A 20491-nucleotide genomic window follows, 5' to 3' on the forward strand; every position below is an offset into this window, starting at 1 on the left:
TTTTATTTTTTTTTTTTTGGGGGGGGGGGTTTGAGGTTTTTACAGGCAGGCAACAGAGAGAATTCACTTGGTGGAACAGGGCTGGCTTCCTCATCTCATCTCCTCTTATTTATTTGTTCTACTTTAATTATTTCTAATTACTCATTTAATTTATTTAATTATTTATAGCCTACCTACTAGGGAAAACGGCACAATTTCGCTGCTTGCCATGGACTTTTCAGTGCTTGCTGCATTCTCAGGAAAGCACTTCTTGCTCAATGATATCGCTTCTGGCCCCAACATCACTTCTAAGTTAATGACATCAGTTCCGATGGGTCCAGTACAGATTGCCATTCTAAAAAGTGGGTCCCGGTGCTAAAAGTTCGAGAACCACTGAGTTAATAGTTCCATTAGTTTACAATATGTGTGTGTTCTCCATATCTCTCCCCCCACTGAAAATGATGGAAATAGGTGACAAAATTCAGCAAGCTAGCCTTGCTTGTGTTGGGTTCAGACTTTGCAATAATAACTCCTGAAGGAAAAAATAAAGATTTCTTTTCCACCTTCTGTTGTTATATACCATGATTCAGCTTCATAGAATAACACAGATTCTATTTTTACTCTTTAAATCTTAATAGCATATTCAATTGCTTTTCAAGTCTATGTTTTGATGGATAGAATTTTTCCAGTTACTTGTTCTGCTTTATCATTCATGTCACTAAACATTCATTTCATTTCAGATTTTATGTAAATTGTATCAAATATCTATAGTCACTATTTCTTGTTCATGCTTCTACGTTTTTTCTACATTATTTTTATATAGTATTTTCAGTGGAAATAAGATATCTTTATGTCTTCAAGCAATGGGCAGATCTTCAAAGTTTTTGGGGTAATGCCTTGAAAATCAGGTGGTCACAGGTTAGGTGTCAAAATCTAGTCAGGAGTCATGGAGGGTCTGTGCAGAATCCAGCAACGTATGGCATCATAGTGTTTGACAGAAAAGGAGGTGGAGTAAATGATTTTGTACAATATTCATTATAAGTATATAGAAAAACAACAATGATTGATCTCTGGAGAACATTTTTATGCATATAAACAAAAACATTTTATTTAGGTTTACATTCAATACCATGTGATGTATCTTGAATATGATTTGCTTTTTTATTTCGTAATTTTCAGGTGCCATTGATTTTCTTCAAATATGTACCTGGTGAAACAGTATTTTTCATATAACAATGATGCTTATTTTGTAGGAAATAAATACTTTTCCCATAGGGGTCATTGCTTTAACGTTACCTCATGATATTTTCAAAGAAATAAGCATCGCTTTGTGGAGAGGTTCTGATGTTTTCATGTCAGAAGACCTATTGTGGAATATGCTTACTGCATGCCCTCTAAATCATGCACATTCATAGTTCATGTGTGCTGTTTTGTGGGTAGAAAAATTATGGCCTAATCTTATTCCCCATCAGTTTATGCTGTGCATCTTATTCCCCATCGGTTTATGCTGTGCAACCATGCCGCTGGAGCACATACTGTATACGGGGGGGGGGGGGGGGGCGAAAAGACCAACCAGGAAAGGTTAGTAAAAAAATACTTACCTTTCCATAGACCACCACTTGGCTATCAATGGGTCTTCTCAGACCTACATTAGCTCTTTTGTTGGCTTAGGTCAAAGGAGAGTCAGGGGCTGGGTCCAGGCCAGTGAAGGAATAAGCTCTTGGTGTGCACTGCTACTCCTGCCCCTGTCCCAATCCCTGCTCTCCCCCCACCCCCCAGCCAGCACACCTGCTATGGGGTGCATACAGGATTCATTGGTGGACATGCAGAGCCTCTGGTCACTTGCACCAGCATCTCTGGTTTGCATGACAGTGGCACACATTTTACACTGCCTTAACAGAACTTGAGGTAATAGATCATGGGATTAAATTGGGCCACTTGTAAATTAATGGCCAAATCCCATCAGGGATTTATGCTGGCAGATTTTGCAATCCGTAAATGTAAGGCCATTGCATGAGCCACTCCAACAGCGGTTGGCTGGCAGAGCAGATAGGTCCGTGGAAGGTGGTGGTTCGGGAGAGGATGTGTAGGGTTTGGGCTGGCCCAGGAGGAAGCCAGGGCAGATCCACAAGATCCGGTCCCCCCAGCCTGGGCCTGATAAACCCCCTTGGACCTACTGGATTTGCACCAGAATAATAGCTGGTGCAAATTTAAGTAGGCCTATTGGGGCCCAGGGGTTAGTGGAATAGGTACGTTAAAAAAATTCTTTACTTACATCTCTGCTACTGCCTGGGCCCCAACAAGCCCTTAGCAGAGGCTATTTCAGTGCTACTGCATCACACAGGCCATCCCTGGATGGGCTTAAGCTGTATGTGCGCATTCCATTTTTCTTTAAGAACACACCTGACAGAATGGCTTTATTTATAATAGGGGGTTTCCCATTTTCCTAAAAGTCGTGAAAAGGCCATGAGGTTCAATCCTTGAATAAGAAACTGGGCTTGATTTGACAAGGTCAGGTAAGGGTGTTGTAGAAGTGCCACAGTATAGGTCAGATGTTAAGTCAAGGTTCTTGCAGTTCATAATCAAAATTCTATAGCCATTTTAGTTATCCTTATCAAGTAATTAATCATACAGCACCTCCAACTTTGTTCAGGAAAATGTGTAAGAATATTCAGGCTTGTGACCAGGTGTTCCTGGGTGAAAAAAACAGATGTTAAAGCCAACATGAGATCTTTAACACACAGTGAGGTGGATTCACAACTCTTTCCCCCTTATCTTTTCCTGGTTTTTTTTGTTCCACTCTTTCATTAATACATAGTAGTTAATTTGTCATCAGCAATGTCATTGATTAATCCAACATGATTAGATCCTTCATGGCCTTACCTTCTTGGTAACTATTATTACTTTCTTGGTAATAATAACTATCAGACTATTTCTACAGTCCTTTGCTTCATCAAGCTGAATGCAGGTATTCATGAATTGAAACCAGTTAGGTGCTTATTAGTCCCCCTGTGTTTGCATTTCCTGGTAGGATACACAAAACAGAAATTTGCCAAGCTTTGGATAGATTGCCATACATGGTAGCTGGGCTATATTCAACTTTTAGAGTCACTCAGGTACATCCTTAAGTTCATGTTTTGGCAAGCGCTATAGATATTGAATTTTTTTAAAAAAATAACCAATTTTATGTCAACCTCACCATGTGCTTATGTAATATTTTTTAACAGCAGTAGCAATAGAAATATCTCAACTCAATATTTGTGTGCAAGGATGGCAAGTTAGATGACTTGGAAACAAATGGGATATGTCTGTGTTACTGAAGTTATCAATAGACTCAATGTATTCTGTGTGCTTTGCTTGCTTTGTCTTAAGATGTGTAGAATACTCTTTCAACAGCATAATTTTTAAAAAATTGCACATTATTTAGTATGATATTTAGGTCAAGCTTCACATTCAGCAGCTGATTCAAATTGTTTATTCTGGGAATCTGGTGCCAACTATACATCTTAAAAAGCAGAATGGAAGGCACAATTTTTAACAGAAAAGGCATGCACAGGGGCTGCTTGATTTCCCCCTCCCCTAAACTCCTAGTGGATGAAAAATAAATGCCTAATGGCCCAATCCTCTCCTAAGCCAGCGGTAGTTTCCTGTATGGTGCTGGGGAGATGCCTGTCGCAAACGTGCTGTAATGCATGTCAGTGCAGCCAGGAGAAGGGAAGCACTGGCAGGAAGGTCAGCACCAGTGGGTTCTGGGCCTCTGCACTGGTCGGACAACAGCCAGGAGCCAGTAGCAGTAAGTTCCCTGCTAAGCAGTGAGGAGGCATTCCAAGGTGGAGGGAGGGCAGGGGGGAAGTCAGGGAGGGGGCAAAACTTGGTGGGGTGGTGATCAGGACACCAGTTCAGGCCCAGGAAGGAGGGTGAGACAGCAGAGGCTGCTGCCAGATCCTATTCCCCTTCATGTGCCTCCAAGCCCTTCGCAGGTCTGCTTGGTTCTGGATCAATGATTGAGCTGGCACAGATCTGAGTAGACCCATAGAACCAATGTTCCCTTACCTTGTGGAGACCTTTGGCTGCTTTCCTTGCTCCACAGGATACAGAGGTAGCTGTTTAGGCCCCGCTGTACCGTGGGACAGACAGCCCAGTTAGAATTGGGCTGTAAACTTTTATTTATCTGCCACCTCTTCCCTACACACCATTCCCCGGAAGCTTTTATCCAGTTGGAATCACAGCTTCCCATATGCTGTGCCTCAAAACATAAGTAACTGGAGGAGGAGAGTTTGGAAAGAAGCAGCAGAGAGGGTTTGGGTTAAATATCCACCCACCCTCACAGCCACCACTTCTTTTCTCTCCTTCCCCCCACTGCTTTTAAGATATTCAGCAAACCAACTAATTTGGCTCTTAAATATATACACAAAAAATAATGTCCTCAAGAAGGTTTCCAGGCAGATGGTTGTTGAACAGATTACTGTTTTATTTAAACTTTTTATTTGCAGTGTTTTTCAAATACATATAATGAATGCCCCCAACAATCCAGTCAGGTTAAAACGAGAACCTAGAATTGTGCCTGGGAAGAAACATGAAGCTGGCATAGAACATTGGAGTGATATGTTTCTACCAACATATTCCAATTAGGAAAAAATCCTTGGCATTCTACATCAGCTCATGAGTGTGCACCCATTAAGTCATAAGTATTGCTGCGAAAGGGAATGAATATCTGACATATATTCATCACAAAAACAGTATGTTTTTATAACCCCTTTGGAGGTTGTATATTTTTTCACAGGAATTGCATATTTTGAGAAACAATTTGAAGAAGAAAAAAAGTGAGGTTATACACTTAATACAGGACATATGCTCCTTATATATAATATACTAATGCAAGGGAACTATTTTATTAAAATAACTGCTTTGTGTTTGTGTCCAATCCTCTGTGCATACAATCTCTTTTCAAGGTGGAATTCATCAGATCCTTCCCTCTGCATGTGAAGGGAACTCTACAGGACTCCATAATACCCTGTTGGCCCTCCACTGTAGCTTATACACAGCCTTTGCAGTTTGTATAAGTTGACTGAGAAGAACCACTTCCCCAATTGCTGGCACATTATCAGAACATGTGCCTATGCAGTCATACTAAGGAAGGGAGAAGCAAGGCTCTGTGTGAGAGTGCTTCATTTGTATGGGGAAGGATCATACCCATAGTTTTCTAAGCACCTTTTATTTTATTTTTTTAATCATTGGATATATAATTGTCAAACAAGGACAAATTAGGTTGCACCCAATGAAATTTTAAACAATAACACACACACACACACACACACACACACACACACACACACACCACTGTCAGTAAAAAAGTCAGCTCTATTAATGTATTAGCAATTTTGTTCAGTCTTAAAGATATATTCCTGTCTTTTCTTTGTCATGTGGTTTTATCCATGTGTGCATAATAGCTTTATGTAAAACATGCCATCCTCAGATGAACCTGGCAGTGACAAACGGCCAACTTTTGATGACCTTCTAGGAATCCCATTAAATTGTATTATTTCTGTGACCTTTTCCATTAAGATGTGCTATTGTGAGTTTCATGGTTAGAGGAATATTATGTTTACTGATGCTTAAATATGTTCTCTGAGTACGGCAGTTTTTATTTTAAATAAACAATTGAGTTGCCCATCACCAAATCAATTGTCTTTAATGTGGTAAATGGAGGAACATTTATCTGATTAATCTAAGCAGAAAAAAAAGAAAAAGAAAAGCACAATTCCAAAGAAAAAAGTTAGCATCCAGTGCTACTGTGTGTCCCACAGGTTCTTCTTCCACTTTGACCCAAACTGCCTCCAGTGGTGAGTTAGATGAGGAAATTGCGGCTACTACTGGTGATATTATTGCTAGCACATCTGCTGATGTTACTGTATCCAGTGTTACTGCTGTCACCAGCCATAGAGTTTCCGAAGAGCAGCGAGTGCAAGCTGTGAATCTCAGAAAATCAGATCTGGAACTCACCACTTCCAAGGAGTCGTTCTCCCTTCGATCAGCAAATATCCAAAGTACAAGAAGACGGTCAAGGAATGCTGAGCAGATAGAAAGAACTAAAGAGCTTGCAGTTGTTACTCATAGAGGTATTGGATGTTATTTTACTTGTGCCCATTTAGCGTTCAGCCACAGATGCGTCGCCTAAACTATTTTTTTTCCTGACTCCATAAAATGAAAGGGTAGAAAAGGATTCAGTAAGAAAAGTCAAAGATGAAGAGACTAGCAACTGCAGAATGGGAAATGGAGGGAATGAAAACCTTACTAGAAAGTGGGGGTCACTTACTAGTTAGTCACTCCTTTCTGCCAAGCGAGTCACTGCACACTAAAATAAGTTAAATGTCTTTGGAACAAATAAGGAACCACAGTTCTATTCAACTACTGTCTCTTGCTGCCACTTTAACTATCATTTAAATATTGTCAGTGTGGCTGCCCCATAGAGACCATTTTAAACTGTTTCATGTGACATCTACTCCACACAGCTACCCATTCAATTTGTATCAGTTTACAGCATGGATCAGTCCCCACGGTTTGCCCTCAGGCTGTCACAAGGATTTTCGTTTCATCATGGAGACAGACCGTTTAGTGGGGGGAGATTTGTGTGTGAGCCAGTACATAGCTCATCTATTTTGCCACACAGACCATGAAGTAGACTGCATATGGCAGCTGTACCGGGAAAAGTGACACTGAATCTTGGTTGATTTCATAGTTTCAGGATAGTGGTTTGTTCATGTTTTTAGATTTAGAAGACTTAATAGCATATAAGTAAGGTCAAGCAAAATTTATAAAAGCAAAGAGGCAAATTTAAGCTCAGTTTAACATTGCATAATACTATTGAAGATTTGGCAAGGATATTACATGGGAGACTGAACAGCTTGATGGCTGAAAATATCAACTAATTGCAGGATATATGACTGTGAGAATCTGAAGCCTTTATTGTTTTTAGCTTCAGTGCTGCCCATCAACACATGCTTGAACTATCAAACAATGGCTAATGTAAAAAGCAAGGAGCAGATAAATAGGGAGGACAACCTCAAAATCTAGCAACAAGTTCAAACCAATATCTTTCTTAGGCTAATGCTTATTTGGGGACTCACAATGTTTTTAAAAAATGCAGATTAAATTTAACCTAAATTTAAAATGCCATTGTCAAAAACAGTGATTTTCAATCTTTTTCGTGTCTTGGCACATTGACAAGGTGCCAAAATTGTCAAGGCGCACCATGAGTTTTTAAGCATTGACAAAGCACACTGCACTGTGGGCAGGGGACTCATATCCCCAATGGCCCTACTAATAAATGAACCTCCCCCAAACTCCCGTGTCACATCTATGGACACCTGTGTTCATGGCACAACAATGTGCCACAGCACACTGGTTGAAAATCACTGGTTTGAAATCTGGTGTTTATACAGTAAACCTCAGTAAAATGTGTTTAAAATGCTGGTTTAAAATCTAGGATTTATAAAGTAGCCTAAATAAAACACTGAAGCAAATTTTTCAAGGTGTTGCATCATTTCATGTTGCAAGCCCCAAAGTTCCATATATGATAAGAGCAGACTGGTGTTCTGTTTGCAGTTCAAGATATATTGAAATATAATGAACTATATTTCTATGAAAGGGAAGTAAATTAAAAATATAAAACGATCCTATCCAGAGAGAAATCAGAAAGAGATTGATAATGGAATCACTTTTAACCCCTAGGATTGAGTTTTGCAATATCTGAAGTAATGTCAATGTAAATTATCTGTACAGAGTGCCTTTATCTGACTACTGAGCAACTACTGCTTCTTCTTACTCAAGATTAAGTAGATTATATCCTTGGGCCTTGGCACCTGTCCTCCTGAAATTCTAGAAATCTTGTTTGCAAGCTCTATAAGTCACAAAAGTTCTTCCTGATACTTTTCTGCCACCTTTCCTTTTCTGGATTACTGTTTTAGCTATTTCTTCTTCTTGTGTGGTGATTTTATTGTTTACTTAGCAATGTGTATGAAATATATAGGAAAATCTTTTTTTAGGGCAAAGAAAGTGTCTAGGGTGTCTACAGATTTTTAGAGTCCTGTTCAGTTGGATAAAGGCCTTTGTCATGTCCAGGAGATACAGTAGTGTAGACTATTACATGTCTTCATTTATCTACTCATTAAAATAACCTCTCACCAGCTGTTTTGAGGTAGATTAAGCAGAGAGAGAGAGAGAGAGAGAGAGAGAGAGAGTTATTTGTTCAAAGTCGACAATTAAGCTTCTGTGCTAAGCAGAGATTCAAGCTTGAGATTCTCCCAGTTCAAGTCCATTATCCACTATACCATATTGATTCCCCACACATTCAGAAACAAGTGATCACTGAACATCACTTTAGACATTTTTTTTGCTATGTAAATGTATTTCAAATACTGCAGTTAAGTCTGCTTTAAATGTAAGATGATATTTAACTGTAGGTTTGTTTTGTCTTCTATAAATTTCTTGAAGTAAATTGAAAGAGACCGTTCATGCTTCAGGCAATAAATCAACCAAAACCTGATAGGATTAGAAGGACACTTTTCCCCTGTGGATAGGATTCTTGATAATTACATGTGTACAACCTTGCAAAGAGACAAAATAGGATTAAATGAACTGCTGGTCCAGTGCAGTATGACAAATGTGATTACCTTACATTTTTTAAAGATAGAAGACAAGCAAAACACAGCTATGTATTTTCTCTCTCATTGGTCAACGTTATTGCCAGTCAGGGTGGTTGGTTAGATTTTTACTTTTTATAAATGCAATATTCTCTATACACTTTTGCCTGTAATTCAAGAAATGAACAAATGGTTCTCACTGTACGAACAAGATGTCATGTACTTTCAGCACTACTCCGTGCCCTAGTAAATTTAAAAGGGAAGCCTCAATTATCCAAATTTTAGAAGATATGGCACTACAATACACGATATTACATCAGTGAGGATTTGTTGAAGAGACATTATGAAGCTGGTCCAAGTATTCTCTCATTTAATATTTCCTCAGTTAAGATGACCACACCTACAACAGCTTGCTACAATCCACATCATTTCAGTGCTGTCTGAAGCCCCTTTATTCCCTTGGTTATAGCTGTTACTTGTCTCCATTTTCTTTCTTCTCTGCCCTTAATGGCCTTGACCTCATTTGCCAGCACTGCTATTTAAGGCTGTGGCAACCAGTGTCACTTTCTTTGAGGGATCTGTGATGCAGTCACGTGAGATGTAATGTCGTGATATTGTTGCCAAAATCAAGTAACACACAGGTTCCCCACAGAATTTAAGATAAACAGCATGTAAACATTAACATATTCATAAATGTTCAATATGACTGAAAATTGGAGATATTTTTAAATACTTATGGAAATGAATACAAAAAAGGCAAGTTGTTTCTCTTCCCAGTAGTGTCTGCACTCTCCATCCTCTACTGCCTGTAGCTGATATTGTAGCCATTCAGCTAATTATGCAGTTCGATCAGGTAGAAACTTAGAGCCCAATCTTGAGCTCTTTACAGCCAGCAGTACGAGCGTACTGCCAGTGTTGGGTGTCACAAATGTGCCAACAGGCATGCCCCTGACATCCTGTGCCAAGTCAGCACTGGCCTAGCACTAATTGGCACTGAGCGCAGTGCCAGAGGACGCCACCCAGAGCTAGGTAAGAGCTCCAGGCAGTGGTGAGGGCCTCGAGGCAGGGAAGAGGCATTCTGGTATAAAGGAGGGAGGGGTCGGGGGAAGAACTGGTGCGGGAAGGGGTGGGACTCAGACAGCCTGACACAGAGTCTCTCAAGTCTGCACCAGCAACATAGCCAGCACAGACTTGAGAAGCCCTGTTGCAGGGCTTGGGGCATTCCCTGGGGGAAGGGAATGAACGTCCCCTTTCCCTGAGGAGACCTCTGGCGGCTGCTACACGGCCGCAGGGTAAACCAGTATCTGCTTTGGCACTGCTATACCCAGCGGCAGCTCTGCCTTTAGGATTTGGCTACCCATCAAGGTTCTGTGTAATGTTCCTAAGGAAAACTTGGTAACCATCCTAAGGCATATCAGAGATTGTTTAGCTATGTCTTTGAGATCTCTTTTCTCTTATTTGAATTATGAATTGTTTGATATCTTGCCCCCCTTCATAACTGATAATTGTTTAAGCTTACTGGAGTTTGCATTTTTTATGTAGTTATTATGAAAATAATTTCCAAAAATATTGTCATTTCAGCTAATCAATGCTAATAATTAATCCTTTGATTAATAAATACTACCAGCATAGCATAAGTTTCCTTCTCCGATATGTACTGATGGATATTCATTTTTAAGGTTTTGTGGGTTCTTCATTGTTTGGTTGCAAAAATCACCAGATTCCTAACCAAATCTACTTATGAACATATCTTTTATCACTGATTTATTACCCTAACTAGTTTCTGCTTTTTATCTTATCATAAGATATTACTTTTTCTTATTGGGGAGCTGGAACATTGCAGTCCTTCCATGTCACTTGAGGGTCTAAATTTTACAGTATTCTTAAGCTCCATATTTTCTTGACTGAGTTGATCCAGCCTAAATTTGACAAATGATCATCCTGCCATTAGTTTCTTATTTTTCTAGCTTGCAAAACAGCTCACACCTTTGCAATGATAGCATACATGTTTGTTGCAAGAAGGGGATATACTGAATCTGTTACAGAACTACTTTACTGCAAGTATAGCTCAGCCCATTGCAGATCCACTTATTTCATATATGCACAATGGTTGTCATATGAATTGGCCCTGATTAGGACAGGTTCAGACAGGAAATAAATGACTGTGGTGTAGCAATGTTCATTGAGGTGGATGATTGTAACAATAAAGCCATATTTTAATTATTGGAATTATTTTCCGTATAGTGTTGTACCACATTACCAAGTTTTGTACCATGGTTTTATTAAAGAACAACATAACTTTTTCAAAACTCCTATTTTTCTAATTTTAGTTATCTTTATCATTCACTGATATTATTACTTATTGTTATTGTTAACTTAAAAAACTTACAGCCCAATCCTATCCACACGTTCCTGGGAGTAAGCCCCATTGACTCTAATGGGACTTACTTATGAGTAGACATGCATAGGATTGGGCTGTTAATAAATTACTGGTAGGGGAAAGAGACTGTAAAGCATTTGCAATGTGACTATTTCAAGGTGTAAAAAGAGATGATGAACAATTAATAGCCCAATTATAACTTTGGGTTCAGCAGATGCAGTGTCCCTGTGCTGGCTCAGGGTGTAGCAAATATGCATAAGGCACATTTGTGACAACCCATGATCCAGTAGCACAGGTTCTGAATTCGCACCAGCTATATAGCTGGCCCGGATCTGAGTAGCACTGAGTAGCACTGAGTAGGGATAACTGGGGCATTACTAAAGAGAAATATGTCCCCTTACCACAAAGAGACCTTCAGGCACCTCTTGAGCTGACCATTGTCCCTGTGGCCTTGCTGTACCAGTGCAACTTAGTATTGAGTTGCTCATTGAGAAGCTAATAGCATTTAATAGAGTTGAAACAAGCTGATTCTTACAAAATCTTTCAGATCTATATATTGGTTCTTTGTAGAAAATTTTAACCTCCCAATATAACCACTTTTTGAAGGATTAGTAAAATTATTGATATGGAATTCTATGTTATTAAACTGTTTTAGACATTTTAGAATTTAATGCAAAGAACTACTGCTTTTGCAAAAGATTAATAACTATGGTCACAATCCTAACTAGGTCTACTCAGAAGTAAGTCCTATTTTGTTCAATGGGGCTTACTTTCAGGAAAGTGTGGTTAGGATTGCAGCCTATATTAATCTTTTGCAAAAGCAGTAGTTCTTTGCATTAAATTCTAGAAAACCTGCACCATATCCTGAAAATATTTAAGGTTTGAGAACACTTTCATCAATTCTTTATTTTCTAGTCTTCGGTAATTGCAGGTTACTTTACTAGTTTCAAATTTCTGAAGCATAGTCTATCAAATGCACATTTTCATTTTATTGCCTCATAAACCCATGGCATGAAATACAACTGCACCAATTTTCAAAGTCAAATCAAAGCCTCCCCCAAATTATTTTCCTATCTATTAATATTTTATTGCTATTTTAATAATTCTTTCTTATAGCAATTTTTTGTGACTTGATGCTTTTATATACTATTTTAATTCCTTTCAATTCCTGTATGTTTCTTTTATTTTGCATGTCCACCTACACAACTTTTTTTCAGTCTTTGGATGTACTTTTACTGGTGTTCACTTTATATTGCTCTTAAGCATGTGGGCAGCCATTTACTTTCTGTGTGGATTGAAAAGTGGTGGATTGTCTGATCACAAATATCATGGATATTTGTCCACCAAGCCACCAAGTCAAATATTATTACTATGGGTTAAATGGAAATTAGCTGTATCACTATTTGCACCTGTGATGCTCATATAACTACTTCTTCCCATAGTTACAAAAATGTGGAAAATAAGTAGGCAACCCTGTGACATGGATCGTATACATGACGCTTAGAATTCTACCTCTGTAATTTAGATTTAAGGTAACTTTAGGTCTTCATTTAAAACAAAAAGAAAGTAGCTGCTTTGTAAAGTATGTTTCAGTGTATCAAGCAGCAACATTAAAGTCATACTGGTTGATTAGACAAAATTTTAGAGCATCTAATAGTAAACAACAATGTGCCCAGTGACTCAGTTTCAGTGAAACAACGTAGCTCTGTGCCCACATGATATTTTTGAAAGATCTACTCTTTAAAAAAGAAAATGGGATTAACAGCCCAATTCCAGCCCCCCTCCCACCAGCACTGATGCAGCTGTGCCAAAAAGGCATGTGCTGCATCCTAGGATGGAGGGGCAACCTGAAGGCAAACTGGAGGTAAGTAAAACAAAATGTACTTACCTCCAAGTAAGCCCTCAGGCCACTTATTTGTCTCCTCAGACATACATTACCTATTTTGGTGGTATATGTCCAAGGAGGGAAATGGGGCAGGGAAGCTTTCAAATTTCGTTGAAATTTCGTTGGTGTAGGTCTGAGTAGACATATGTGGGCTTTGGAGGTTTAACCCCCTGGGTAAGGGAACAAATGTTCCCTTATCCAAAGGAGACGTCCAGGACTCCCCCTCTCCCTGAAGGATGAAGCATGCACTGTGGCATTGCAGCAGCATTGGCAGGGGAGAAAGGGATAGAATTGGGTCATAAATTGGTCTAGGGCCCAATCCTATCCAGCTTTTCAGCACCAGTGCAACAACAGTGCAGCCACAAGACAATGGAACAAACATCCCCTTACCTTGATGAGGCCTCCATGACCACTTCTCCACAACAGGAAGCAGTGCACGACCCATTGGCACAGCTGCACCAGCACTGGAAAATTGGATAGGATTGGGCCCCAATCTAGTTGCAAACCAGCAGTTGTTACAGTGTTGGTCCGAAAGCAGTTCTAAGTAGGTATTATGTTGTAAGTCTGTACTTAATATGATGTACAAACCCACCAGTACTGAAAATGAGAGCCCAAATGAAATGGCAGAAGGGCAATTCCTCAAAAGTGGATCATCAAAATATATGTTTTTAAAAAGTGGCATTCAAACAGATACTTTAGAAAGGTGATTGAAACAGTTACAAGCCTTCATGATCCTGCAAGCATCATAGAGAGACAATCCAATACTTTCAAGCACAGAGATGGGACTTGAATAACTAAACAAGAAAGTGCATTCTGCTAGTATTTATATCTTTACTGTTCAAAACATTGCAACTTTTCCACTTACCTTTCTTCTGTCTGACGTTGAACTCTGGCAGTGTGTGCAAGAGAGGAGAACGGAGCTGTTATTTGGACTCCTGAAACTATGATTTGGAGTGCTAGCTGTTGTCATGAAGCTTCTTACAGGGCTAAACTGGAATCTAACACCACAGAGCTGGGATAAGAGAAATTTTGTACAAAAGACATAATAGTTGTAATCCTCAATGAACATACAATTTAGGTTGTAATAATAAGAATTACACAAATGTAGGTTATTTTGTTATGCTTTCAGAGTCTATAAAATATGTTTTACAAAATAAATCATGACATTTAACTCTTGGTCTACCAATGCATGGACTGGCAGAGGTTGACATATATGTCTGAAAGATGTGGCTATGTGTAATAGTCCTTGGGCAAACAAAGCTGGGATTTTTGTTTTATTGTTTTCTGGATTATTATCCCAGTATTATGGATTATTTTAAGTTACAACAATGAAAAACAATTACTTTTGTGGTTATAACAGTGGTGGCCCCAAAGCTCCATTTGATACCATGGAACAGAAGCATTCGGAGTCATTGATCTCCCAAACACACCATGGTGTTCCTCAAAATTACTATAAGGAAACTTTTGTTTTATTACCGTATATCCCTGTTAGTGAGTGATTACTCCATGTGGTGGTTGCATCAGTTCCCAATCATTTTCATTAAGGTTTCAGATTAGCTGTTGGGTAAATAACCTTCAACTCACAGATCCCAAACCAGTGTGTTTTGAGGGGCAAGAGGACCAGTATAAATTCAGGCATTGCTTTTGTGTCGTGCTGGACCAAATTTTTGTATGCTTTGAAAAGAAGAGGGTGTTGGTACAAAAACCGTATCAAAATCACCATTTTTGTAGAATGCTTACAATGTGGTGAAATTGTTTGGGGAGGTAGGAGGCTTACTTGTGATGGCAAGATGGCTGTTCCCTATTTTTGTTCGTTTCTTGAAAGCTTAAAATTTTTCTGCTTCTCTGGGTGATGCTGGCAACAGCAGCACTTGAACACTGTCACCCTTGAAGGAGGCTGGCATACAACATTTTCTTACCTGGAGTAATGATGTAGCTAAGGAATTCCTTAGACGGAAGTGAGAGGTCTTTATTATGATACTGGGTAGTGTCTACTAAAAACAGTTGAAAAACGTGAAATATTTCTTCCATACCTCAAAAATTTAGAAAAAGAAAAAAAATTGAAATGTTGTATACTTAGTACATATAGGTTTAGTGTGTTCACTGGTATACACACAAACAGTTTAATATATTCATTGCTCTTTCCCTTTCCTTATCTTCGATTTGTTTCAAAACCTAGTGTTATTCTATCAGCTACTCTACAATATCTACTGCTATTTTAATCATAAGAGAAAGGGTTGATGTAACACGTTACTCAGTGAGCTGCCTGATGGTGCTTTACAACTGCTTTTCACTGTGCATTCCATCACCGCTCAAAGCTCAAAGGATTGGGTTGTAAATCACATTCATTTCCATAGAGATCTGCGCAGCGAGCCTATGTTCATTTGGAAGTAAATTCCATTCTGCTCAGTAGGGCTTATTTCCATATAGATGTATACAGCAGTGGTTCCCAAAGTGGTGGGTTGTGACCCACAATTGGGAACCAAAACTGGGCCTTAAGGGGAGTGGCCCAGTAATGGGTGTCCCAATGGCACTGCAGCGATCTTGGCACCACAGGGACCCTGGGGCTTTCCCCCATGCCTGGGGGGGAATTGCACTGAGAAGGTCCCTGCTGCCCCCTATGTTGGCCTCCCCATTGTTTGAAATTGCTCCATTTTACGATTGGAGCGCACTTCCGGTGTTTTGCCAAATTCCCTTTCCAAACTTGACCTAGAGAACTTGTTGTTGCCATCCTTCAGTCTCGAAAGACTATGGTGTCACGCTCTGAATGGTGGTTCTGGAACAGAGTGTCTTCTCCAGTGCGCGAAGCCTGGGTAAAGTAGGTATGGAGGACAGGCTGTTACCCATGCAGCAAATCTCCCCTCTCCACGTTGCTGAAATGGTCCAATGGAAAGGCAGAGGCCAATATGGTTGGTTCCAGCAGCATCGCAGGAGTTGCCAGAATGTGACTGTGTTCAGCCATGAACTGCCTCGGGGACTCCAGCTCCGGATTTTGCCTCGAGGTTGACTCCTGAAGCCTTTTCCATAACTGGATGTAGCCACAAGGCAGTGGAGGTTTGGGATCAGAGTTTTCCTTCTCTCAGATGAGCTGCCTTCGCAGGCTGACAAGTCCCATCTACCCGGTGGCTGTTTAGTCACCTCTTACGACAAGTATAGCCAAACTGAGGGCCTATTCTTATCCCCAGCCCCCAGGGGAACTTATGAGAACTTAGAGAACTTATGCTCACTTTAAGCTAGTTAGTTCCCCTCTTCACTCAAAATAGCCCTAATACTGCAGAAAGCACTGCTGGGTACTGACCCATCACCAGGGTGGCTTGCCTGTTCAACCTGCAGAGGACCTCCTTCCTTCCCTCTCCTAACAGCAGCTTCTCTGGCCACCACAGCGGTCGTCAGCAGCTCTTGGGTGTGGCAACCACACACTAGCCTCCAGCATCTTCAGCAGTCTCTGTTCCAGCAGTCTTCCACAGTCTCCATTTGGTCCATCAGTCAGTAAGCCTGTCCATCCTCTTTCTTCCAAGCACCTTCCTCTAACTCTCTCAGTCTGTCCAAACTCCTTCCTTCTACACCCACCACTTTCCTTCCTATCCCTCCAATCTTCTGCTCAATCTACTACCGACTCCCTTTTCCTTCCTCCAGGTGCAGCCTGGAGGCCTTGTTACCTCCAAGTAGCTGCAGATGTGCAGCACACTCACTGCAATCTAAGGCGTTAACCCCATGCTTGCCTGCCGGAGGAAGGGGCCACTGTTGACACCACACCATATCTCCTCAAAAGATCTTGTGCATTTCCATTAAATCCGGTTTGTGTGCAAAAACCAGACGTGCGTTCTGATCCCAAAGTGGAACAATTTCAAACATCCAGGAGGCCTGCAGATGCATCTACTGGCCTTCCAGATCCTCCCTATGGCCAGCCTAACCATGGGGTATGGGGGAATGCCCCTGGGTTCCCACCGCACCGTATTAACTGAGGTGCCCTCAGGACATCCCCCTACCCGAGGCCCTGCTTCTGCAACCACTTACCTGAGGTCCCAAAGTCTGAGTGGGACTTAGGGAACTACTGGTATATAGAGTTGCAGTCATGAAGCCTGATCATATGCGTGTTTATTCAGAAGTAAATCCTACTGAGTTCAATTGTATTTGCTTACAAGTAAGATTCTATGGATTGCAGGTGGAAGCATCCACCTAACTCTCCCACTGAAATCAGGAAGACTTAAAGGTACCTAACTTTGTCTTGGTTATGTCCATTGTTTTTAACAAGCAGTTCTCTTCTACTTTGTTTCTGCCATTAACCCTTCTACCTTCCTTTCCTGTGGTTTCTCTGTTCTCTTCATTCTTTTCTGCATAGCTGTTTTAACATCAGGGCAAAATACTTCCCATCTTGGGGGGGGGGGGGGAGACCTGCTGAGAAAATGTAATGTCACTTTTTTCTCTCTCCAAAATAGAGTGCAAACACAGGTGCAACAAGCAGAGAGAGGAAACTGTCTATTAAAAAATTAGAGCAGCTTAGTTTACTAAGTTTATTGGGTAAATAAAAGTTATCCAATTAAAAACAGAGGCGAGACAACTTTCTAGTGTTATAAATATTGATTTCATTTACAGTGTTTACCATAACACAAGATAAATGTGATATGTAAACTTTTATTTTGATGAATTATACTACTAAGTCTGAAACAGCATTAAGAATGAACCTCCCTTTATGACAGTTACAAGTTACACAGAATTATTTTGGTTGCAACATCAGAAATCCGATGCAAAGTTGCTGGGAGTAAGCTCTTTTGAACTCAGTGGGTCTTATTTTAGAAAGAGGATTGGGCATAAAGTGCATGGGATTAGAAGACATGGGATTTATCAAGATAAATAGTTGAAAGCACAATATAGTTTTTCCTTCCCCCCCTTCTAGAACAAACATTTTCTGAGCATATTCAAAGCATGTATCTAAAGTAGTCACATGTGTCCTTTAGTTAGAAAAAAAGTCTTGAAAAATAGACACTTTTGCAAATCCTATCAGGTCACCCTCGCACACTCTAGAGTCTAGACTTACCACCAGCTTGGGGTGTTGCAAAACATGCCGTATGGCGCTCTGGTGCCAGCAGTAAGGACATGGGACTGGCACTGAGGCCAGTCTGTGCTGGGCTTCAGCACCAGAATGATGTGTTGCTGGAGCATCAAGCAGTAAGTTTCCCACCAGTGGCCAGTGAGGCTTTCAGGGCAAGTGGAAGGCAGTGAGGGGGCAGAATGGGGCAGGGGGGCGGTCCCTGCGGGGAGGGGGTAGAGACAGTGGCCGACTCTGCTGCTGAATCCAACAATGCTGAAAAACCCGACATGGGTCTTCTTGGTTCTGCACCCAATCAATAGCAGGCACAGATCGGAGGAGACCCATTGGGGCTGCCTTTGCTTGACACAGAGTAGGGAAATGTTCATTCCTTTACCCCAAGGAGAACTCTGGCCGCTTCCTGGCCCCATTGGATACAGCAGTAGCAATATCAGGACACTAGGGGAGCATAGGATTGGACCCTCAGTTATCATTTGGGTGGACGTACAGGTTCAAAACTGCCATACAATGGTCTCCTTCCAAAGTTCCTCCAAGTATATACTACAGTATTTGGTACTGTGATATTCATGTTCTCATGTGACAGTCCTGGCAGTCTGAAGGTTTTATCATGTTGGTAGTTGGACAATACTTTCTCAGCTAGCATGTCCAGATGCAGTGCAGGTCTTTTCTGTGTTCCATAGTTGTTTAAAACAGGGAATTCCACCTGATTATTGAGCATCAAAGTCCCAAACATGATTATGCAGAAGTAAGTTCCCTGAGTTCAGTAGTAGAGTCCCTAATGAATGTGGTTAGGATCTTAACCTTCTTCTCAAATCTAGGTGAAAGTATCTCGCCTAGTATTTTGAGCTGATATAAATTCAAGTTGACTTTTCCAAATAGTGAAGACGCTATGTTGTCAGACTGTAGCTAACACCTCACTTATGGCCCGATCCTACCAAGGACTGGGCTGGTATGCATATGGCAATATCACAGCAGAAAACAGTTTGGCTGTTGTAAAATGGCTGCCAATGGAGCGTGGAGTGCTCCATCAGTGGCCATTTTGGGAGTGTTTTAGTGTGAGGTGGCAGCACTCCCAGTCTGTCGGTGGAGCTACCTACATCTGCTGGAGCAGGTAAGGCAGTGGTGGGGGTGGGGAAGAATGGAGGCAGGGAGGATGTGGAAGGTGGTGGCTCTAATGGCAATGGCACGGCACATGCCAGACCCTATCGCCCTTTTCCTCAGCCTCTCTGATCCCTTTCTATCTTCGGACTTGCACCAGTGATTTCATCCACTTAAGTCCAAGGAGACCTATTACTGTGGAGTGGGAGGCTTATAGAGGTGTAAGGGGATTTAAATACCCTTTTGCCTTTGAAGTCTCCTGATACACCCCCCTACCCAGATACAGTGTGCCTGTTTTTGGAGTGGCTGCACCGGTGGGGAGCAGAGGATAGGATTGGGTTCTTGACAGCCTATTCCAACACTGCCTGTGTGCTGGTACTGTGCTAGCACTGGGTGTCACAAACTACTGTAAAGCATGTTTGCGGCACCCAGGGAGTAAGTGGCGCTGGTAGGCAGGCCTGTGCTGCCTGTTCAATGCTGCAGTTGGACCCCTTGGCTGCCCGCGGACACAAGGTAAGCACAGAATGGTGTAAAGGTGTGGGGAGAATGGCAGGGATGTGTGTTCCTGGATGGGGGGGCAGAGTGGGAATAGGACAGGCCCAGTAAGGGGGGGTGGGACCTGTGGAGCTCTCCTCTGCTGAATCTTGTCCATTCTCCCTGGCTCAAAAGCCTGAGATGAGGCTTCTTGAGTCTGCACCAGCCTTCTCGAGTGTGGCTTCTCGAGTCTGGCGCAGCTCCGAGAAGCTCCATTAACCAGGCTGAGGCTTTACTCAGGATAAGGGAACAAACATCCAGTCAGTGTGAGGAGACCTGCTCAGTTCCAGCACAGCTTAGAGTGGGCATTGTTTGGCTCCAGTACTCATGCGCTGGATAGGATTGGGCCTTATTCTGCTTAAATTTGCAAAAGTGCTATCAGTTGCAATTTTATCATGTCAGAAGTTTGCTAACAAGGTCCTTATGATTCAATCCATTTGATAGCCTTTTTCAGATACTGATCACTATATGTGTCAATGGGTCATCTGTATCCACCCTTATGTAGTCTAATTCTGTGGACATTTTTATATTTCTGTGCATAATTTTCTGGTCATATCAACATTCTAGATTTCTTTCAGTAATATTGAATTTTTAATTAAATGTGCTTAGCAATCAGACTGGGAGAAAGAGAGAGAGAGAGAGAGAGAGAGAGAGACCAACACAGTCATGTTTCACTCAACTTTGGGATTGCTTTATATGCACCCTGTGTGTAAGAACAGTTTGTGGAATTATGAAAGGCTCTTTTATATATAGTGGGTGAAATTTTGAGCCCTTATGAAACTGTGCCACTGTATTGGTGGGGGAGGGGATCTTCATTTTGTATTTTCTAATGTCATAATTTATTTAAATGTCACAACAGAATTTTGGAAGAAAAAAAATTTAACCGATGTTACTCATTAATAAGGGAAATAATTATCTTTTAA

At 41.0% G+C, this 20491-nt stretch overlaps 1 protein-coding gene across 1 annotated transcript in view; it reads left to right on the forward strand.

The window, feature by feature from the left end:
* CSMD3 (CUB and Sushi multiple domains 3) overlaps positions 1-20491 on the forward strand; it is a 710986-nt gene that overhangs the window by 309544 nt on the left and 380951 nt on the right. Inside the window, exon 8 of the mRNA XM_066624387.1 lies at positions 5787-6098. Coding sequence (XP_066480484.1) covers positions 5787-6098 — 312 coding nt within the window. The remainder of the gene's footprint in view (positions 1-5786; positions 6099-20491) is intronic.

The sequence above is a fragment of the Tiliqua scincoides genome, chromosome 4 (genome assembly GCF_035046505.1).
Source record: "Tiliqua scincoides isolate rTilSci1 chromosome 4, rTilSci1.hap2, whole genome shotgun sequence".
Lineage (NCBI taxonomy): Eukaryota > Metazoa > Chordata > Lepidosauria > Squamata > Scincidae > Tiliqua > Tiliqua scincoides.